The sequence below is a fragment of the Penicillium angulare genome, assembly GCF_028827245.1.
Source record: "Penicillium angulare strain IBT 27051 chromosome Unknown utg000004l_segment0_segment0, whole genome shotgun sequence".
Classification (NCBI taxonomy): domain Eukaryota; kingdom Fungi; phylum Ascomycota; class Eurotiomycetes; order Eurotiales; family Aspergillaceae; genus Penicillium; species Penicillium angulare.
Genome location: NW_026623163.1, coordinates 6587863 through 6609887, shown reverse-complemented (window position 1 = coordinate 6609887; position 22025 = coordinate 6587863). Strand labels below are relative to the sequence as shown.

The window sequence follows — 22025 nt, the reverse complement described above, 5'->3', positions numbered from 1 at the left end:
TGCTCAATCTTTCAATCCTCTGCGGCGGTCTTGTCATGATATGATTGGAGTCTACTGCTGCCCCTTTATGATCCAAACTACACCAATGTTAACTATTCAGTCTGACGCTCTGCGGTGTAAATTTTATATAGAGCTTAGTCTATCTATTATGCTTGTTACTTGGGAAACCGAAGTAGATAATACATAGTAGAATAAGGGAATAGATCCATATACATTGAAAATTGTATATAACAAAGCAATACTAGTCTACTCGAAACGTCCAGTCTCCTCCAACACATTAACCAAGGTTTGGAGAACCTTCCCATCATCGCGCTCCTTACCCGCCACCTGGATTGCCCTGACAACGAGTGGATACAGCCACTCAAGATGTTTCCGGTGGTGAAGCGGTTCTTTGTCATGGGAGGCAATCGTCGATACTGTCTTCAAGGCGGGTGGATCCGGAACAGCCGAAGGCTCACTCTTAAGCTGAATCATATGACCAAGGAGATGGAGTAGGGCCTTGCGTGCAAGCGTGGGCTGAGGCATCAGACCGCGTAAAGGCTGATCGGCGATGAAGGCTTTCAGAGACATGCCACAACGAAGAAGGATATATGGAGTTGCGGATTGAGCGAGCAATGTCCGCGGGCATGGAGTAGACGCGTTAGTGGCCTCCGAACTTGTGGCAAGCTCAAAGAGGGTATCTATGAGCGTATAAGCCATCCTTGGACGCAGAGTTGGAGGTGGGTCGAAGGTACGACCGGCCCGAATCTTGTAGAAATCCTTGAGGGGAGTCTTGCCAATCGCTGTCGCTGGCAAATCAAGTCGCTGAGGTGGATATATGAATGTAGAATCGAACAGAGCATACGCGAAGTCATTGCGAATAGAGCTTGGAATAGCAGATGCGCCGAGTGAGGGGAGAATCAATGTTTTCAATCGGGTAAAAGCGTCAATATCGAAAGATTCATCGCTCAGGATTCTGGCGTTCGGTAGCTGCTGTGCTTGGAATCCGTGGGCTGAGACAATTCCGGAGGTGATATCCACAACATGTTGCCAGAACCGTGCTGTTTCTGTCGAATTCTTTTCAGAGTATTGCTCTTCTATGTAGGGGACAGAAACTTGGAGAACGTTCAATGACACAGTTGTGGCTTTCTGCCATAGGTATGGCTCGCGCTCTTTGCCTTCCCATGTGTACTTTTGGGTAATTGGCAAGCTGAGACGATCAAGTGTTGTTGCGAGCGCACCATTTGTGAAAATGTCTTGTTGAATGCCGAATTCGGCGACATACCAGCTGACAAGGTCAATTGCTTTCTTCGAAAGGGACACAAAACTAGGTCTCCGTGAATCGGTTCCCAGACTCCATTTCGTCAGTGCTGAAGCAGAAAGCTCTGCAAGACATAAGAGGATTGCAGCCTGGGATTGTTTCTGCTCAAGACACAAAGCCTTGATACATTCAATAACCAGCACCTGGACTTCGGAAGGACGATCGATATCTGGCGAATATGGAGAAGAGACCGAGTTCCACGCCAGTAATTGGAGATGACGGAGAACTTTCTTCGTATCTTCGGTGCTCAAGTCATCTTTGTACAAACGATACACCTGCTGAAAGCTCTGTATATAAGCCAATGCAGCATCTTGATTGGGGCGTTCCAGGTTCAGCTTTGCTTCATCCTCAGCTGGGTGCCCACCAAGCCAAAGATTCCAGGCACAGTGAAGAGCGCTCTTGCTTATCCCACTGGGTGACTGTACTCTGACAAGTATGGCCGAGAGACTGGCAAATGCAGCTTCGTTGAATTCAAGATGTCGCATGCCAACCAAGGCTTGAAAGTATTTGACGAATCGAGTCCAAGACTGATCGAATTTGTCGTCGCTCGCAATGGTATCAAAGAAAGTTGTAATTAGATTTGAGACTCCTCTGATCATCACGACCGTTGTATCCACCCAGGACTTGAGATCACCCTTTACAATCTTGGGCTGATTTAGTGTCTTCTCAATCTTCTCCACCATTAGGAAGAGTACACGATTGAGGCACAAACGCCACGCCTTTGGAGAAAGTTGTTGTCCATAAGCATCAAATATCCTGAGAAGGGTGTGTATCGCGTTGTTTCGAATTTCCGACCTGTCGTCCGTTGTAATATCCACGTTTCTAAGCAGCAATAAAAGCCAGAGTGAATTCCTTGACACAGACGGATCTTCAGATCGTGCGAGGTCACTCAGAGTCTCTTCAGTGACAGAAGCATCCACATGGCTTTCTATTGAGAATTCTTCAATCTGGCCTTGTAGAAAATCCGAGACTGTCCAGAAAAAGGACGTAGTCGTGAGCGAGATGTTGAAATCCTGTTTTTGAGAAGCGAAACTCGAAAGCGAGTCGACTAGGCTCAACAGGCAAGGCGCTGGGAGTAGGGAAAGAAAGTCTGATGCAACTAGATGCAGCGACTTGTATGCAGCGCGAACTAATCGAGGTCCAGATGGAAGCCCAGATGATCTGCGCTCCATGGTGGTGGAGAGCCGGTCGCCCGCCTCCACCTTCGAGACCCCTTGGAAAACACCGGATATCAAATCAAAAGCGACGTTCCATCCATCTTTAAATGTTTCGGCGTACTGCTCGAGAATGTTCTGCAGAGACTCCAGGCTCTGCTCATGAATCTCCACCACCGTGATTGGGAGAGACTTGGCGGACGGAAGTTCTGACCCATAAAGCGTAGTGACTTGATCCTTGAGGGTTTGAAGATTCCTCATCTGTACCTTATTCTGGGTCTCCTCGTCATCACTATCTCTAGATTTCATTGTGAGGAACACCAAAGAGTTCAGAATTCCGCTGGCCTGCAGGCGGAGATTGGGACTAATGGCCGTGTTTGCGGATGTCGAAATAAGGCTTTGGGTCAATACTTGCCAAGCCCGTCCATCCGTTTCGTCCAATGATGATAGTCTCTCGAGATTTGCTCGAGCTAGTTCGTTACCCTTTTCCAACACGAACTTAAGTTCCTCGTCTTGCATTCTGGCTTTGCCCACATTGTGCGACACCCGTCGAGCATTTTGATTAAGGCGTCCAGGGTTTCGAGAGGACTGGGGTGAGCTCGGTGTCTCAGACACCTGCTGAACCTGGTCAACTTGCTCATCCTGTGCGGTGAATGCGGACAGGTTCAACAGAGCAAGGAGAATATCTTGAAAAGAATCACTAGGGTAGTCATTGGTGCTTTCAAATAATTTCGCAGAGGCCGCTTGCACAGCGATAACTTCAGTTCCGAGGTTAGCTGTAGGAACATCATTACCCAACATGCTCGAATTCTCCACACCACTTGCCGACTTGATCATTGCGCTTGATGATGTGCCAATGACAAGGCCGGTATATTGCAATGTTTCCAGAAGAATACACCAAGCTGATTGATCCAAGGTCGGACCTAAAGCAATTCCAAGATTAATCAAAGCACGAAGACACAGAAGATTCCTGGTACTGAGAAACACAGGTGTGCCGTCCGCAGTAGACCCGGAGGATTCCACGGCAAATGAACCGTTCCTCGACGAGTCGGTGCTTTTTCGGTTTTTCATCGATTCATTGGTGCCCTGCGACTTTGTTGCCGTCGATGCTCCAGGGGTCTGCATCTTGGAATTTGCGGTGCTTGCAGGCATGGCAGCTTTCCCAAGCGTTGTGAGAAACGCGTCCCGGGGGAACGGAGAGTCTAAGAAGACCTGCAACATGGGCTAGTTTCTGAAATGCACGAACGAGATTGCGATAGAATTCATCGTCAAGCGAGGCATGCAAAAACGTAGAGCAGGTTGCAAGAACAGCTGGCCAGCAATTCTCAATGATCGCGGCGCACGTTTTAATGGAGGAAAACTGATTATGAGACTGCAGATCCAACGGGTTGATCGGGACAGATGATTTCTTTTGTGAAAGGGCTGCCTGTATATTTCCAGTATCGGAAGTTTGGAAATCTTGAGAGGATCTAGCTGAATCAGGCCCTGGACTATTAATCAGTCGGTTCTTTCGTTTTTGCTTCAGATCTGGAACCGTGAGGGGCAGAATGAATTTGGCAAGTCCTTCAGCGAAAGTACTGATACAGTTGAGCACCAAACTATAAATGTAGGTCTCTGGGGGCAACAAAGGTTCAGTTTTGTCGAGGATTTCGATATATGGCGTCCGCACAACACTCCATTGGCTGCTTATACCAGGAACCCTGAGCTCTGTCTGGGGAACTGAGGTCCCAATGACGCCTGCAACACCGCCGGTCTCCAGGGCAATCTGATCCTCTGTCGATCGTGAATGCTCTGCGCGCAACGGTATAGTTGATTGGTTGCTAACCCCAATCAATGAAGGTTTTTCCGAGGCCAGGCGCACAAAAGAGGCCATATGGTCTCTCAGGATATTCTTCCTGCCTTCCTCTCCATCATAAAGAGAGTAAATCTGTCGAACAACGCCCGGTTCAGAATAGAGACCACGAAAAACTTCCATGCACAACACTCGTTTCCATGGTGTTGTTCCATCTGGTTCAAGTAAGTGAGTCAGAAGACCAAGAGCCATCTCGCATTCTGCGATCAGGAGAGACATGTGGCGCTTTAGAAGGACAAGAAGTATACGAGATACCCGCACTGTCAGCGCAAACGAAGTCTTCTCGGATAAACATCGAACAATAAGCGGCACTAAACGGACCCGTAGCACTTGAGACAGTTCAGGATGGTCGACAAAGAGACGGCCGCTATTCAATATAATACCCTCAATCAGTTCGAGGACAAAAGCCGGTGCCGGAGCCCGTGCTCGGAGAAATTTCAATTGATCTCCATCGACTAGACGACAAAGATCATCCAGGACCTTTAAGACATTTTGTTAGTAGAAGATAGTAACAGCAAGGAGTGAGTGGACTGACCTGCAAAGCATCGTATGCAAATTGTCCAATTTCAACAAATTGCCCGTCAACTTTTACAGTCTTGGTAGATTTTGCATCATCTGCAAGCCTATCCTCGCCCGACACTCTGTCAAATGTTGAGACCACTAGTTGTTGAAGAGTCGCAGCCGCCGTACTACTGACTGCTAACGTTTTGCTTGCCTGCAAAGTTGCACATATCTCTAATGTGTTTGCAAGAAGGTCTCCGCTCAGCTCATTAGAGTAATATTGCAAAAGTGAAGGCAAAGATTGCAAGATTTTCAACTGGATATCAAGGCCTGCCCAGTGTCAGTGTTTGTCCCAACCGATTATTATCTTAATATCGCTTACTCAAGTTTGTCGTCTCTCGTAAGCCAGCAAGAACATCTTTCAGGCGATGGGATGGCAGCGCCCTTGAGGCGATGAGCCTTTGAAGACATACTACGCCAATTCCGGCAAGTTTCGCATGCCGTGTATGACATGCGATGATGAAAGGCTCGACAAAAGTTGGTTTGCGGACGAGATCTATATCGTCATTTAGACAGGTCTTATAGCTTCTCTGTAGTATAGGAGAAACATACCTGCAGCTATTTGAGCTTCTGATGTTGAAGGCAGCGCCTTCAGCTCGTTCAATGATTGCTCTGCTGCCTGTACCAAGTTAGCAATCTTAATCCTTTTGCATGTATCACTCATAGAAGTTGGACTGACATTTCGTAAATCAGAGTTCTTCCGCCTTGACTCTTGTATGAGATTGGCAAGCTCTGTCTGTAAGAATTGAGATGACATTTCCAATACAAGACAGTTGTATCAACGCATAGCCAATGCTGTCGTTACTTCTGGCCGCTCCCCGTGTCAACGGGACAGGGAGCTCTTAAACTCGGACCCTTCGGAAATTCTTGCCACGTTTATCACTCGCATGTACTGCACGTTCAAAAATCATACAAATTTCATGACCCGATCGTATGTATTTTCGGGAAAGCTCACTGTGAATTAAGGTGCAAGTCAACAAATCCCCGTGGCATCTCCGAAAGTGCCAAGCAATCCACGATAAGACCCATATCACACGTGACCGCCGCCGTCATTAAGTCATTGCGGATTAAGAGAAGAAAGTGCCCCTCCTCATTCATCACGAATCCTTTCCCCTCGGATTCTTACCTTCTTTTACTCGGTATTACTCCGGTACGACATTTCCATAATGTCTGCCAAGGTTCCGCGAAACTTTAGGCTCCTGGAGGAGCTGGAGAAGGGAGAGAAGGGACAAGGCGCAGGTACAACATCGATTCCTCATGATACAATGGCATCCATATACTAACCTCTTTTGTTTTCGACAATTGCAGAGGCTTGTTCATACGGTCTCGCTGACGGTGAAGACATGATGATGAGCAACTGGAACGGCACAATCCTCGGACCTCCCCACGTTAGTCTACCCCGCTCCGATACTGTTTTCATCGCGTGCCAAATAACTAAACATTATCTTGCTATAGAGCGTGCATGAGAACCGCATATACAGCGTGAACATCCATTGCGGACCCGATTACCCAGACAACCCCCCTACTCTCCAATTCTCTTCGCAAGTAAACGTCCCTTGTGTCGACCAGCGATCGGGCAAGGTACGCAATAAATGGAAATCGGATGAACAAAACTCTCATGATTAATACTTTCAATTGTGTACCAGGTCGACCCATCCAAACTTCCATGTCTTGCTCAGTGGAAACGGGATTACACCATGGAGACGGTCCTGATTGAACTCCGCAGGTCAGTAATTTTCCTCTGAATTTGGCTCCGGTCTTTATAGCTGATGCTGACATTCCTTTCTCAAGATATATGGCCCTCCCCCAGCACAAGAAAATGCCTCAGCCCCCAGAGGGCTCTACTTTCTAAGCCTGCATTTACATAGGATACAGTAGGAATCCGGAGTACTGCGGTTATGTCCCTCGAGGTTTATTTGCTTGTTTTTCTTCTTTATTACGGCCGTGATTATCTTAGAGCGTGTATAGTCTTTGCATATTAGCATCGGCGTGGTTTCCTTTGAAGCCCTATTTGAAACCCAGTTCGTGTTCATATCCGTTGTAAATCGTAGTTCGCATGCCTTATCCGAATCCTGTCGAATGTCTACTGTAACCACCAACAGTGTTGGTAGAACATTCAATTTTCATTGAAGTAAGACCCGCATGCTGTTTCCTGCAAAGTTGATACGACTACTTGTATCCTAAGTCTCAGGATTTAGTCAAATTAGCAAACAAAAAAGGAAAGCTCTCGCATACATGACCGCGCACCTAACACAACATCAAGATTGTTCCATTGCTCACCCAAGCAATGGCACGCATATACCTCTGGGGGCAGTCAATTAGATCTGAAAAAATAACATGAGATATTATAAACTGTATGTTCAGTATATTATTTTTCTCTATAGAATCCATGATTCATTCGTAAATATGGTCACGTGCCATGTTGATAATCACATGTTATCGCAGCCTTGACAGCGCAAGATTCCACGCTTGTACCCTGAACCTTACGGAATGCATAAGGTGCTCCTACCCAAATACTCGGGGGTTCATCGCTTCGCTTGTAAGACCGATTGCTTGCTGCATTCCAACAATCGCGACTAACAAGTTTCCTTCCAGGTCTGGCTCTATATAGAGCCCTTTTGCGACAATGCACCCAATACTCTCAATCAACGGCTAATGCGCCTTGGATGGGCGAGATCAAGCATCTTGCCAAACAGAGATTCCACAGATACAAAACGCTCCAAAGCCCATCGCAAATAACCTCTGCTTTGAAAGCCGGCTATCAAGTATGATCTATCTGATCTTCACCTCGCTCAGTCATGGTCAGTGCTAATAATTGGTTCGCCGATAGTCCCTCGATCTACTACATTCCGCATCCCAAGGGAACAAACAAGATGAACAGCAAATTGCCACAATCCTCATGCAAGCCAAGTCTATGAAACAAGAGCATGCTGCGTCGCAAAGGCAGATCAGCAAAACGGTACCTCCAAAGCCCATATCTCCCCGAGAAGCTCGAAAACAAGAAGTCAAGCGCCATGAAGAAGAGACTCGATACCGACACCCGAATGCCACGTCGGTATTATCACGCCCACGTTTAAAGGTCAGCGGTAATCGACGAGTACCGACATTGATTAACGCGCGCGGAATACCTTTCTTGCGTCTGGGGAAGCCGCAGCCTTCGAACCTCTCTGGCTTTATCCGAGCAAAATTAGAGAAGCGTTGGGATCGTATCGTCTTGAGAGATCGTTTACAGCTGGACATATTGTTTGCTGAGGACGAAGACGCATGGGATAAGATCACTCAGACAGAGACTGAAGACTCATCGTCATGGACGGACGCACTCAGAACTGTCCATGATGACATTTATGCCAAAATCGGCAATTCGGATCGGCAAAATCGAGAAATGGCGAGAAAAATGTGGAATGTTGTGCTTCAGGAGCGTAAGCTAGCTGCGAAGGAAGAGAAAGAGAGGGAGGCCAAGAACTCGTCCAAAAATGAAGATCGCCTTTCTTCCCTGTCCCGCTAGATATCTAGCATTTTTATGTATTATACCGCGAAATGATACCCCAGTTTTGCACTTCCACATACCTTCAAATGAAGGGAAAATGTTTGAAGGCTTACTTCTAAGATTATCATGCAGGGCGTGAAGAGATAAACATTTTCATATAAACATATACATGCATGCATTATTTTAAGCCTCAATCTTGAGCTTATCAACCGGAATGGCATCCACACCATCCTCGTCATCATAATCACCCTTACTGGCCAATCCTCTTTCCCACAATTGCCGCCCAGTAAGCTTCTTCTCTTCCTTCGTGGCCTTTTTCTTCTTGTCTTCTGCTTCCTTCTCCTCCTTTAATCGAAGCTCCTCATCCTTAATCTCTTTTTGGAATCCAGCCATCCATGTTAAAAATGACTCCCGGTTAACAACTGTACCCTGGAACTTGGCGTTCTCCTCTGCCTCCAACTTAGCAGCAACTTGCTCTCTCTCCACCTGCACGGCATTGGCGCGCTCTACCATAAGGTCTTCTGCACTTTCCTTCAAAGCGCTCACAAGCGTAAACACCATGGCCATTCCCATATTTTCTTCGATTGGTTCTTGAAGAGATTGCAGTAGTTGATCTCGGTCCTCGTAGACATCTAACCGTGGGTAGCGGGGAGCATTTGGAGGGGCGGAAATGTTGAGTTCGGGGGCGACATCGGGGTATTCATCTGGATATGAGACTTCCAGGTATATCACAGGTGGCTCAGATTCTTCGGGGTCATGTGGAGGAGTCTCGAGGGTTATCGATACTTTGTATGCGGTCTCCGATATATCTGGTGGCGCAAAAATGTGCAAATCAGTATATGTACATTTTGCAAAGTACAAGACTCATCCTAGGGGACTGGTAAAGTCTCACCTGTGATCTCATCGGGGAAAATTGAGTCAAGAACTTCTCGCTCTTCGATTTGATCTTCGCGACCCATTGTGCTTTATCCGCCCGCGGATTTGGAGGGGTGACGGATGGTTCTTGTGCGGGGACCCGAAAAGAAGACAAGGGTGGTGTAGCCGAGCAGTCAATTTCGATCACGGCGGGGAGAGTGTATAGAGCGTGGGCTTTTTGAAGAAGATTGATCTAGTAGCAAAGATTGTATCACCGTCGCGATTTGTAGTGGATGAAAGCCCATCTTGCCAGTCCCGCATGCAAACCCGTCAAACAGCTCCATATTTCGGGTTCGAGAGCTTCAACTTTTTTATCTGGTGTCCCACTTGACCACTTACTTAGATTTTTTGTGCCTATTGAATACAAGGGCATCATTTATTATTGTTATACCTCTTATTCCTCTATTTTGCATAAAACTGCCATGGGAAAACCTAGACCGCAAAAAAAGAAATCCTCCAAACCCCGCGCAAAGTCCGTCCTTGGCCCTGGTGGCTCAGTCTCGACACAAAAAATGTCCCAAACTCCCTCCGAACTACTCGATCAAGCCACGATCCTCCTACAAACAGGTCGTGTTGACGAAGCTCTCGGAAATGCACAGCAGGCTCTAGAACTCACAGCAGATGGCGGCAATGCGCAGCTGCCCTCGTTAAATCTGCTTGGAGAAATAAATGTCGAGTTGGGCGAGATCGATACTGCTAGACAATACTTCCTGCAGGCCGTCCAACTAGATCTCGATGGTTCTATACCAGAATCTGAAGGTGGAGGTGCAGAGAAGTTCCTGTGGCTGGCTCAATTGAGCGATGCAGGCGGAGCGGACAGTGTCCAGTGGTTTGAAAAGGGTGTTGCTTCTCTGCGACAGTCTCTGCAGTCATTGGAAGGCAAGACTAGCACGGCAGAGGTAACCGAATGTACTGAAAAGAAGGCCAAACTGGCGAATGCCCTCTGTGCAGTTTCTGAGATCTATATGACCGATCTTTCGTGAGTTCTACCCAAGTATTGGCTGTGTTTCTAGTTCATTACTAACGGTTATTTGTTTTAGCTGGGAGGAGGATGCTGAAGCTCGATGCGAGGCACTTATCACTGAGGCCATCACCGTTACACCGGAGGCACCGGAAGTTCTACAGACTCTTGCATCCATCCGGATATCACAAATGCGAACGGAAGATGCTCAAGCTGCCTTGAAGAAGAGCGTTGGTCTGTGGAAAGATTTGGCGCCTGAAGATCCCAAAGTACCTGATTTCGCGGTGCGAATCAGTCTTGCGCGACTCCTTATGGAAGTAACACTGGAGCTTGAGGCTTTGGATGTCCTCGAACGTCTCATCCTGGAGGACGACCAGAGTGTGGAGGCTTGGTATCTTGGCGGTTGGTGTCTCTATCTGCTGGCGGAGAAGCAAGAAGCCCCTAAAAGCGTCCAAGATGATGAGGCTGAGTCACCGCGACATGCTTCATTGGTTGCGAGCCGGGAGTGGTTGAAACAGAGTCTGAAACTGTTTGATCTTTTACAATACGAAGATGAGCGCCTCCGGGATCATGCTCTGGAGCTTGTCCAGGGTATGAACCAGGAGATCGGAGAAGACACGGATGATAGCGATGAAGAGGGCGGAGAATGGGATGGGGAGCTCGATATTGAGTCGGACGAGGAGGACCAGGAGATGGCTGATTCATGAATGATGGTTACAATTTAAAACAAAAAGTGGAATGATGATCTTAACGCATGCATGTCTATAAATCTTATGTCTTAGTCTTTGTCTTGGGATCGGATCGGTTCTTTCCCTTTCTCTCTTTGTTGATACCTCCTAAGTATAAAAAAAGTACACTTCACCTTCATTATTCCCACCTCCCGCGTATCTTTCCCTGAACCAAAGTTCATCTTCGCCACTTGAGCCCCCTCGGCCCCGGATAAACATCGTTCCGGCTATGCAGATGCTTTTTATCGACAAGAAGTCAACAAATCGTCGCGGATCAGAAGTAATTTCTGCAGCATGGACTTAGTACCAGCGCCAGGAGGGGAGAATCCGGTCAAGATGCCTATGGTCGAAGTGGAGGCTGTGGATGTCGCGGCGCCGGCCAACACGGAGACGGGCGCTTTGCAGGAGGCACTGGAGGCACTGTCCGACTTCGGAACTGACAGCGACAACTCAGATGACGATGACGCGCTATCTGACGATGGGGATATCATCCAGTTTGTGCGTGATGACCAGCTGCAAGATGGTAAGCTTTTTCTTCAATATTGGAATGCGTTTTTTTAGAAAGACGCGTTGCGCCTTCTACGCCAGGTCATCCCGCTATCTGGAATCCACTATTGAACGCAAAAGGCTAATTTTGTTACCGCGATATAGTTCCAGGTGCCTGCACCCGAGAGGAAGCGGTGGCATACCGGAAGCGCCTGCATGATATTGGCAAGGCAGCTTTTGTTGAAGAGACTCTCATCCAAGAAACAGTGACTGCGAAGAAACTATGTACAGCTTTTGGCATCAAGTTGCCTGATTTTCTGGAGGGTGCTCCAGATGAAGCTTATCATCAACTCCTTGCGATTGCTATCTCCAGAGAGTTTTCTCGACGGCCGAAGCTTCCTCAGTACAACAGTATCGACGATGCTGTGAAGTTGCTCAAAGAGGCCAAGAATATCATCGTGTTAACCGGTGCTGGTGTACGATCTTTCCCCTTTCTTCCTACGAGGTATAGAGCTTTGATACTAATATTCTGTAATTTTTGAAGATTTCGACGAGCTTGGGTATTCCTGATTTCCGTTCAAAGGATACTGGTCTCTACTCAAAACTAGCGCATCTGGGCCTTAGTGACCCACAGGAAGTTTTTGATATTCATGTCTTCAGAGAAGATCCTAGCGTTTTCTTCTCCATCGCAAAGGACATTCTTCCCACTGAAAAGAAATTTTCTCCCACCCATGGATTCATCAAGCTGCTTCAAGACCAAGGCAAACTTTTGACTAACTATACTCAAAATATTGACAACATTGAAGCGAACGCCGGCGTTCTTGCTGAAAATATGGTACAGTGTCATGGATCCTTCGCTACTGCTACGTGTGTGGAGTGCGACTTCAAAGTCGCCGGAAATGCGATTTTCAACGATATCAAAGAAGGCAAGATTCCTGAATGCAGTGCTTGTCGCCAGAGAATCGATGAAGATGCCTTGAAGCCTCAAGGGCTTAAGCGCAAACGGAGCTCAAATGGCAACCAGAAGGATCGCAAAGACGATGAAAGCTCTGATGAAGATGACTATGATATCCCTACCCCTGGTGTGATGAAGGTAAAGTGACTCCTCCGGGACTTGGGCATCATATTTCCTCAACTAACTCCATTCCCAGCCCGATATTACGTTCTTCGGTGAAGATCTCCCAGACGAGTTTGGTAGTCGCCTTGTTGGCCACGATCGCCAATTAGCTGATTTAGTCATCGTCATTGGAACCTCGCTGAAGGTGGCTCCTGTCGCAGAAGTGCCAGGAATCCTGCCACGCGACGTCCCGCAGATTTACATATCGCGCACAGTATGATTTCATCCCAAGCAGTTCTACAAGATGTTCACTACTAACATTGATATAGCCGGTATCACACACCGATTTTGACATTGATCTTCTGGGCGACTGTGACGTGGTGGTTTCAGAGCTCTGTCGCCGGGCCGGCTGGAGCTTGCAGCACCCCATGATACCCCCAAATGAGGAAGTAAAAATATCTCCCGTAGATGGATACGAATCACGACATGTGTTTACAGTGGTTGGCGCATAACGGCGGTGTTTTTGGAATGGTTTCTTTTGATGGCGTCTTGGCTTCCATTTTCTGAACATATCATGACTGGGGAGGTGATGTTTACAACTGTTTCTGGTCTTGACATATTGATAGATAGGCCTTGATTCGCATGGACCAGTCAACATCAGCGTATCTGGAATTAAATCGTCTTTCTTCTTTAATCGAAATTGCCTTTGAAAATTAAACTCGCTGGTCTTCAGGAAAAAAAATTAAATACAAATTGCGCTGTGTATGAACTGAATACATCTGTATCCATTTATCGAGGATTCTAGGTAAAGATCACAAACAGAAGAGCCTTTCATTGTTCCATGATTCATCGTGATGCACTAGTAGGACCTGTAGGTCCCTGGAATGTATAGAAGGTCTATAACCTCTCCAAAACTCGTCCAGATGTTTTGTATGGATGTATGCAGAAGAAATACCTTCTCTGTAGCTCCCTTCCCTCGGACTATTCTTGTAATTTGTATCCATAAGAATTTTAAAAACTCGCTTCTATTAATTTGAATCCTTCATAAATCTCGGGGATCCCTCAGAACGCATCCATCACAAAGTATCTGGCAGGTACCGGTTGATACGAACTTAAACAACCCATGAGAAAAAAACCGAAAACCTCATAAAACCATTGAAGAATCCATCAAAATCCTCCGCTAGCTTCAGTGACTCGGTTAGACTGCTGTTCATAGCCAGAACCCTCAGGCTAATTGTCCCCGTCACTAGTATCCTCATCGTCATCATCAGTGCCCTCATCACCAGTAACCTCAGGGCAGAAAGCGCTATTTTGATCAGCACTTGAAATAATTGGTAACTACCAGGGGCAATACTTACAACCATCTTTGCGACTCCTTCTCAGATGCAACATAAAGTCCAACCCTAGGAAAAGAAACATTCAGACCCTAACAAAAGTTATTACTAGTTGCTGAACTGAAAGTGACCATTACTTACACAGTGTACGTGTTTGATATGCTTCCGAATGATTGCACTGTTGCCCATGACGACCATAGTATTATTCGTCCTAGATAAAGCTATTATTAAATGTTTGAGGTAACCTGTAAAAGGTACAAGTACTAGTAGGTAACGTACAGCATATAGTAACAGTAAGGACATCTGCGAGCACAACAGGGTATAGCCTGAATATTCATATTAGTAGCAGACAATACCAGGAGTGTCCTCTATATAGACTTACTATTGGGCCATGGTTTCGAAAGGTAGTGTAGCGAGGATCCTCCTTATGATCCTTACAATCACATATAGGCTTAAATCTATATTTATTTAGTACTGATCATATAATATCTAGGAGTAGGTCAAAACTTACACAAGAGTTTTAGAAATCGTGTGCTGCTCAAGCTCATTGGTGATACACTGCTGGTCGTTACCAGTAGCTCCTGGTAACTTTGGGATAGATTTCCAAATCTTGTCTGCAGGCCGATGTTTTAATTGCAGGGTGCCATTAGAAGTAAGTGAATTCCTGGGCTTAGCGTTCTTCTGGGGATAGATAGGATTATCTGACTCCTCAATAATACGGGTTTTGGTAACGCGAGTTTTGATGACGCGGGTTTTGATATCGTTATGAGTAACTCTGCCTTCATTGGCAGCAACCTTAGCTGGGGTCATTTTGAAGGTATTGGGAGTAACCGGTGATCAGTCTAGCGAGCGCTAAAAATAAACTAGCAAATCCAGAGGTACATATTAACAAATATTCAAAGGGTAAAAACCCCCATATAAGACCTCATGGTTTAGTGAGATAAAAGATAAATGAGATATCTGTTATTACCAGAAGCTAGGACTCACTAAGAGACCGGAATCAAAGCTGGTAGTATATAATAGAGAATAACAAAGCTAGACAGGAGACAAAGAGACAAAGAGAGAGGGAGATGGTAGTATTAGTACCCCATTGCGGCCTCATGCCCCTTATATGTCCACGGGTACACACATCGTAACAACTGGGCATGATATTGTTCAAACTTTTATGAGTGGGGTTCTATACTACCGGTCTCCCGAGTGCGGTCAAGGATGGTGCTCATTAATGTCCGGTATAGCTGTTATGACCTTCTCATAAAGCTTGTTTTGTCTGTTTTTTGTTCTTTATCAGTGGATCCGATCCAAATCGGAGAAGCGATAAGAAAAATCAGTCCCGCATACCCCACCACCTGTATGTCTTGATCTGGCAAGTGAAAACTCCATATAATTACTGATTGCACTGGCAAGTAGGGTATATCATACAGATTGTCGGTATGGAGTATCTCATCCGGCTTGCTCAGTGGCATCAGAGTTTCCGTGTCCCAGAACTCCAAGCCGTGGCTACGCTTGTCGGGGTGGACCTCGAAATCATTTTTTACGACGACCATGTATGTGACTGACTGAACCAAATAGCTTTATTATTTTCTAGTCAGAAAATTACGAGCTCTGAATTCCTTAGAGCTTTTGCTAATAGATCTTGCCAGTCACCATATTGCATCGTAAAACTACCGGATGAAGCCGCTGCACGTGCACTCATCGCACGTAGCATTCTAGCCAAAGATATCTTTGAGCTATGGGGCCACGGCGAAAATTATGATGAGGTTCATGCAGACATCAAGACGCGATCCGCGCCTTTATGGCCTAAATATCAAAAAGTCTCCTTCGCTTTCGACATGGATACCTTCTGTGGAAAACGCAGTGCATCCTCTAGGCTTGAAATCTTCAAGTCATTTCACTATATACCCTTTGGGGGAAGTGTCAAGTTAAAAAACCCAGACGAGCAATTTCTAGTCATGGAAAGGTACCTTGCCCAGACAGAGGCAACCCTTCAAGAAATCGCAGAGAATCCCAACCCGCTGAAGATCTACCTGGGTCGCTACATTGCATCAAGTGATCGGGGTGCGATCATCAAGTATGATTTGAAGAAACGCTCCTATATAAGCACCACGTCAATGGACGCGGAGTTGAGTCTCGTCACGGCAAATATGACACTCGCAGCTCCTGGTAAGCTCTTCTACGACCCTTTCGTTGGAACCGGAAGCTTCTTAGTTGCTGCTGCTCATTTCGGGGCATTAACAATGGGCTCGGATATCGATCCGCGAAGCTTCCGCGGAAAGGATGAAGAGCGGAAGAGCAAAAATGATATTGCTCTGTTGCGAAATTACCAGCAATACAACACAGTGAGCAAGTATGTCGACTCTTTTACATCCGATCTCACAAATACACCTTTGCGCGATTGTAAATTCCTCGATGGTATTGTTTGCGATCCGCCCTACGGCGTACGAGAAGGACTACGGGTTCTTGGAACTCGCGACGGAAAGCCTTTGGATCCAGTTGTGATTGATGGCGTCCTTAATTATTACCGACCTGGGTATATTCCGCCTAAACGACCTTACGGTTTTGAAGCTATGCAAAAGGATATTCTCGCTTTCGCGGCACGAGCTCTCGTCACTAATGGTCGCATTGCAATGTGGATGCCGACCGCTATTGACGAGGTTGGGTTGCCGGTGCCAATGGACCAGCATTTGGAGGTTGTTAGTGTTTCGACTCAAACATTTGGCAACTGTGAGTGGTTATTTCCCCTTGGTCTTCGTCTTCAAATTTGCAGTGTTAATCGGGGTTGAATTTAGGGGCCCGACGACTTATTACTTATCGTCGTCTTCCTGAGGGTGAATTTTCCGACATGTCACAGGCACGCAGCAAGGAAGATGCACGGGGCGTCTCAGCAAGCGAAGTCAACGAATTCCGACGAAAGGTGAATATCTTAGGAATATGTCGCTTGGTATATAATGCTAACATTTCTGATGCAGTATTTCAACAAATTTCAAGACGAACAATAATTGCGGAGTCGACATGAATAAAACAAAAAGAGGGGCCTTCAGAATTCCCTCAAAATTGCATCAAGGCTATTGATTCAAAACCCCGACTGTCTATTGCACATTTCTATACAAAGCGCATCACCACCACCACTTCATAGAAAATTGAACATCAAAAAGAATCCAAGGCCAAAGACTCAAAACGCGGCTCATCATGGTATATACACTAAACTCACAATTTGCCCCGATCGGCGGAGTCAATTGAGAGATCGATACCCTCCTCTCTTTGAATCCGTTGAACCTCCCCTACCATCTCTGCTCTCATGGCAAGAGACAGTTCCTCACCTTCTTCGTCGTCAAGCTCTGAACGCTGACCACGGCCAAACATGGCAAATCCAGGCCTGTGAACGCCGTCTGTCACCGGTCGGGGAATAATATGGAAGTGTACATGAGGCACTACTTGTGCAGCACGGGCTCCTGTTATCTTAGTTAGATAGAATATTCATTCAAATTTCCTTTCCTAAGCAGAGGTATGTAGGATTGAGTAAGGAACGGATCACGGCTGCAGTGTCACTCCTGTTTTCATCTTAAAGTCCGAGCCTTGAAATGCTCGACCTATAACTAAAATTGGAATAACACATACCGTTATTTTGTACAACATTCCAATGCCTATCGGGATCTTCCCCGAAGACGACCTTGTTCACGGCCCTTGAGAGTATAGGAAGCCATTTCCCAATCTGTCAAAATATACAAACGTCAGCATGTATAAACCAATTTGTAAGATAAATAGCATTGAAATAGCTTGAAGCTTTGAGATGAAATGCGACTGTTGTGGAATACGACAAAGCCAAAAGGCCGTCCATCTGGGCATGGATAAACATATCCATGCATTTATCTGGTTTCAACATTGCTTAAAGCCTATATCGCGATATCCCTTACCTCTTGCCCCGCTAGAACACCCATATCCCCCAATTTCTCATAATGTCGCCTCGGAGCTACAAGTACATGACCCCGAGTAAGAGGCATGATATCCATGAATGCCATGACATGTTCTGTAGACAAGACCATAAAGGCCGTTGGGTCCGGGGCGTCAGCCGAGGCCGAGACGGCTGTCTTTGGCCCGTGCTCACTAAAAGAGGCGGGGGGATTTGTGGCGGCGATGTCGCAAAATGCACATCGCTCGGGCATGATGGACATGAAACTCGGGAAGAGGGCTTGGGGTATATAGTAACAATGCAATGATGCGAAGAAATGCGTGGAACAGGGTGATGATGCTATGTATTGGGTTTGATGGGAAGACGGGCGGGTTTGAGTCGGCAAAGGCACCTGGAGGTTTATTTTGCGGGGCGAACTCTGAGTGCAGGGCTTGCACACATAGTACATAGTATATACATACTACATATGGTATAATCTACTATATGATACCAGGTTTAAGGTGATGGACATGAGAAGAATGGAGATCAATACACCGTGACAGATGAGTGTTTGAACGAGACTTTCTCTACCATACCATATTCAGGCATGACGCGACAATTTTCCGAGTCCTACTCAGGACGGCGATTATATAGTCGCATGCAGGGCGAGTCACACTACCTTGGTGCGAGCGAAATCTTGGGGAAAAAAGGACCTCGGTTGAACTTGAACATACATACCTGCGGGGGTGAATACCTAGTACAGGACTCATTTTACATATTGAGGACATTCTGAACGTCTGACCGAAGAATTGAAGGCCTATGTACATAACTGGGATTAAAAAGCACGAAGAAGTTCAAAGTAAGATCAGAATTGAAGTCAGGAACCACGCCAAGCACCCAGCGGAGAAATCAACTATTCTAAGAAAAAGATAGACAAACCCACGAAACCGAACTACCTGGACGCTCATTACCGCAACCCAAACCAATCCCCATGCTGACGTGGAAGACCTGATCGCCTCGGACCAGAGCTCTTCCAGCTCAAATCTGACCACCAAAAGAACAGCGCTGGCAACACCAGTGACTTTTTTCCCGCCATGTTCGGTGACATATTAACAGCCATCATGAGAGGTACATGAAGTAAAAAAACAAAGCATGTTTCCCAAGAGACCCTTTAAGAAAGACAAAGTAACCCAAAAAAAGATAAATCCATGACTGCAATGAGATAAAATTCCGATCTGAAGAAGAGAAGGCACAAAATAATAGTCCGACGCCAGTCACACAATCGCGGATGAAGAGAAGTGGAAAAAGAAAAGATGAAGGTATCAGGGTACACGAGAAGCGAGACACCCCATGCATTGTGAAAGGAAAATAAAACAAGAGCCCTAGTCAAAACAAAACCCCTGACTGAGCGCCAAACAACACCATCCCGTCACAAAACAAAAATGCGGAAGCGCACAGATAAGGTAATCGTAAGAATATGCAAGAGGTATTTGATACCAGCACAATGAAATGCCAACATATGAAGGATTCGAAAAGCCCCTGGTCAAGCCGACAGCCTTGGGTTCGTCATGAAGGCTGAGGGCATTGGCGACACAGGGCTAGCATAACATCGTAAGAGGCGTGATTACTCTTCACTATCCTTGATATAGGTGTACGGCTCCGAGAGCGAGCTGTCGACGTACAAGTGGTGGTACTTCTTCGCCCATTGGCGGGTCATGAGGGAAGCTATCGATATATGTTAGCGGTGAAAGTTTGAACAATCTATTGGAAGAATACTCACCCTTCATGAATTTTTTGCTGGCATATTTCTTGAAGAAAGCTTCGTGGGACACCGGGCGGTGTAGGTAGTCAATCATTAAGCGAAAGACGGGGTCAATCTCTTCTTCGGTGTAACCGGCGTAGTGAGCGAGAGTTGCGTCCCAAGGTCCACGGTTCAGGATGAGACGTGCAAGATACATGGCAGCAGCAGCAGTCTGGCTCTGGGGGAAGCTCATGAGCCTGTGGTCCAGCAGGCTGATTTCCATGAGGTATTTGCCCAATGTTCGTGTTTCGATGTCGTAGTTATCGGCCTTGGAGATGCGACGCAAGAAGTTCATGGGATTGGGGAAGCTCATATTATATCCCAGGATTTGGAGAACGTGACGCTCAGCATCGAGGATCTCCTTATCGCTAAATGTCTCGTCGGCGACGTGGCTAAAATTTGCAACGTGAGGGGACAGAACCTCCTCATACTTGGATGCGATGAACATGGCGGTGACACCAACAAGCTGGAGGCGGTCGAGAGCGACCTGCTCGGCTGACAGGAATCGGTCGATGATGTTGACAGCAAGGAAGAGAGTCTCGGGGAGCAGACGGAAACGTGTGTGAACCTCAATCAGCCAGTCGACAAGAATGCCTCGCATCTTCCATTCCAAATCTGGCTGATGCTCGATGTACTGGGGGTTAGGGAGGGTCACCATCTCAAGCTCTTGAAGGTACTCGAAAATCTCCACGACATATTCGGCAGCCATCAACGGGTCGTCCAAATCTTCATCATCAAGGTTGTCCCATTCTTGCTTTTTGGACTCCTTTTTCTTGCCAGCCTTCTCAATGAGAACCTCCTCCTTGATTGTAGCCCCCTTCGTGATCACCGATGAATTCTGTGTGCTAAGTCTTTTCAGAGGAGGCTCCTCCTCTTGGTATGAAACTTCTTTTAGAGATGTCTGGGGGCGTTTCGTGGCAGACGTCTTCTTGTTGCTCTCCGTACGTGGCTTGGTAAGGCCGGCACGTGTCGAGTTGTGACGGGTAAGCTTTTGAATGGCACCAGGCTGTGTGGGAGGCTTTGTTGCGACTGCAGTCTTTCCGGCAACGGGCTTCTTGCCATCCTTGATCTCAATAGCATCGGTCTTGACATTACTGACATCCCCCAACGCGGCACGACGACGTTGCACTCCATTGGTGGTTGACAGAGCACGCTTGACGGGCTGCATGGGTTTCTTGACTGCATCAGCAGGGCCATCGGTGCCGAGGGCGGCCTTGGCTCGCGTCAAACGCGTCGACGGGCCGTTCTCATCGTTCTCATTCATGGTTCCTCGTGAGCGGAGTGAACGGGCCTATATATATCGGATTAGAGACTCCTCAAAGAACACAAAGAACAGACGCGTCAAGGTACTCAAAGAGGACGAATACGCATCCCACTTGAGACAAAAGCTTTAGGATCAAGATTAGCTTACCGGTGCCATCGTGCTAGACAAGAAGGGAAGGAAAGGGGGAGCGCGAAGAAAGAATTAAAAGGGGAGAGCTTGATAGTTCTCCTCGTCCTACTTGGATCAGGTCAGCATTCCGGTGGACACTACCACAGTGGGGAACTCAAATACCACAGGTCGAGGTGGAAGTGCACGTACCAAGCGTGAAAATGCAGGCTGAGCAAAGCAAACTGCACCTGCGAAAGATGTAATAGGAGTAATTGAGTAGATATTAGATGTTATGTGTCGCGAGGCGCGAGTCACCAAACATATGATGATATCAAATCTAGTGGCGATCCGTGGTACAGTCGGGTCCTCGGGAACGGCCCAAGAAAAAAAACGCGTAAGAAGATGGGATTTAAGGGCTCAGAGGTATTCAGATCACACGTGGAATCTGTACCGGAGGGTTGACCCGGGATAAATGGGGTTGGGAGGGATGTAGAAAAGGGTATCTTGGACTGGAATGATGGAGAGAAAAGGAAGAAGTCGAGGGCCAAGCGATGTTTGGCCCTATTGTGTTAGCGTGGAAAACCGGTCAAACCTGAATGACGCCCCACTCTGCGAGGGTCGCGGGTTGATATTGCAGGCTTTTTCCACTGATAATACAGGGGAATAGGGTATGCTTGGTATGAGGAGATTTCAAATTAAGCACAGAATAGGGCAATGGAATTTGTCTGGGCTGATTGGGGAAAAGCCGATCCAAAAATGAAGGAGATATGTTGAAGGTGGCAGGGACGGTATTGGTAACGGTGGATACACGTCGCGGCAAAACGTGAGTCGCGGTGGGTAAACAACACCTAGTTTCTGGGGCAACGGGGAAGGGCGTTTGAGTTTTGAGATTCTGTCATCGTGTCAGACAAGGTCACGGGACTAGCCACATCTCCCTGATGTAACTGTGGCGGTGCCAATTGTGGCTGCGGTCGGAACGAGTCACGTGTTATACAGTCCCCAAGAACTTTTTGTTCCTACTCGAGAGATATTGGAAAGAAGCGGAGATCGAGCCTTGAGGATACTGGACCTTGAGCATTGGGCCGTCTTTTTTTTTTCTTCCTCTCTCTTCCAGCTGCAGTATTCTGTGGT

General features: G+C 46.8%; 10 protein-coding genes across 10 annotated transcripts; 5 read left to right on the top strand and 5 right to left on the bottom strand.

The window, feature by feature from the left end:
* Nucleotides 1-246: 246 nt before the first annotated feature.
* N7478_006369 (uncharacterized protein) lies at nt 247-5624 on the bottom strand (the record flags this gene model as incomplete). The annotated part of the gene is made up of 6 exons (XM_056922583.1): nt 247-3656; nt 3697-4786; nt 4842-5137; nt 5190-5363; nt 5420-5486; nt 5547-5624. 6 exons carry the CDS (start codon nt 5622-5624, stop codon nt 247-249), a joined length of 5115 nt encoding a protein of 1704 aa, XP_056780620.1.
* A 409-nt stretch (nt 5625-6033) lies between these two features.
* On the top strand, nt 6034-6719 carry N7478_006368 (E2 ubiquitin-conjugating protein MMS2; the record flags this gene model as incomplete). The annotated part of the gene is made up of 5 exons (XM_056922582.1): nt 6034-6106; nt 6176-6255; nt 6323-6448; nt 6514-6593; nt 6659-6719. 5 exons carry the CDS (start codon nt 6034-6036, stop codon nt 6717-6719), a joined length of 420 nt encoding a protein of 139 aa, XP_056780619.1.
* Nucleotides 6720-7357: 638 nt separating this feature from the next.
* N7478_006367 (LYR motif-containing protein) lies at nt 7358-8372 on the top strand (the record flags this gene model as incomplete). Its single annotated transcript, XM_056922581.1, has 3 exons — nt 7358-7406; nt 7463-7632; nt 7698-8372. 3 exons carry the CDS (start codon nt 7358-7360, stop codon nt 8370-8372), a joined length of 894 nt encoding a protein of 297 aa, XP_056780618.1.
* A 165-nt stretch (nt 8373-8537) lies between these two features.
* Nucleotides 8538-9313, bottom strand: N7478_006366 (RWD domain-containing protein; the record flags this gene model as incomplete). The annotated part of the gene is made up of 2 exons (XM_056922580.1): nt 8538-9163; nt 9247-9313. The coding sequence occupies 2 exons, from the start codon at nt 9311-9313 to the stop codon at nt 8538-8540; spliced, it is 693 nt and encodes a 230-aa protein (XP_056780617.1).
* Nucleotides 9314-9691: 378 nt separating this feature from the next.
* On the top strand, nt 9692-10937 carry N7478_006365 (ACL4 family protein; the record flags this gene model as incomplete). Its single annotated transcript, XM_056922579.1, has 2 exons — nt 9692-10248; nt 10310-10937. The coding sequence occupies 2 exons, from the start codon at nt 9692-9694 to the stop codon at nt 10935-10937; spliced, it is 1185 nt and encodes a 394-aa protein (XP_056780616.1).
* Nucleotides 10938-11252: 315 nt separating this feature from the next.
* On the top strand, nt 11253-13013 carry N7478_006364 (putative histone deacetylase SIR2; the record flags this gene model as incomplete). Its single annotated transcript, XM_056922578.1, has 5 exons — nt 11253-11481; nt 11610-11920; nt 11989-12537; nt 12596-12775; nt 12831-13013. The coding sequence occupies 5 exons, from the start codon at nt 11253-11255 to the stop codon at nt 13011-13013; spliced, it is 1452 nt and encodes a 483-aa protein (XP_056780615.1).
* A 718-nt stretch (nt 13014-13731) lies between these two features.
* Nucleotides 13732-14645, bottom strand: N7478_006363 (uncharacterized protein; the record flags this gene model as incomplete). Its single annotated transcript, XM_056922577.1, has 5 exons — nt 13732-13807; nt 13860-13927; nt 13977-14056; nt 14115-14161; nt 14347-14645. The coding sequence occupies 5 exons, from the start codon at nt 14643-14645 to the stop codon at nt 13732-13734; spliced, it is 570 nt and encodes a 189-aa protein (XP_056780614.1).
* A 620-nt stretch (nt 14646-15265) lies between these two features.
* On the top strand, nt 15266-16831 carry N7478_006362 (tRNA (guanine-N2-)-methyltransferase; the record flags this gene model as incomplete). The annotated part of the gene is made up of 4 exons (XM_056922576.1): nt 15266-15379; nt 15476-16556; nt 16622-16746; nt 16802-16831. 4 exons carry the CDS (start codon nt 15266-15268, stop codon nt 16829-16831), a joined length of 1350 nt encoding a protein of 449 aa, XP_056780613.1.
* Nucleotides 16832-17039: 208 nt separating this feature from the next.
* Nucleotides 17040-17995, bottom strand: N7478_006361 (HIT family protein; the record flags this gene model as incomplete). Its single annotated transcript, XM_056922575.1, has 3 exons — nt 17040-17284; nt 17451-17544; nt 17747-17995. 3 exons carry the CDS (start codon nt 17993-17995, stop codon nt 17040-17042), a joined length of 588 nt encoding a protein of 195 aa, XP_056780612.1.
* A 1350-nt stretch (nt 17996-19345) lies between these two features.
* N7478_006360 (B-type cyclin nimE) lies at nt 19346-20942 on the bottom strand (the record flags this gene model as incomplete). The annotated part of the gene is made up of 3 exons (XM_056922574.1): nt 19346-19446; nt 19502-20813; nt 20934-20942. The coding sequence occupies 3 exons, from the start codon at nt 20940-20942 to the stop codon at nt 19346-19348; spliced, it is 1422 nt and encodes a 473-aa protein (XP_056780611.1).
* Between the last annotated feature and the right edge of the window lie 1083 nt (nt 20943-22025).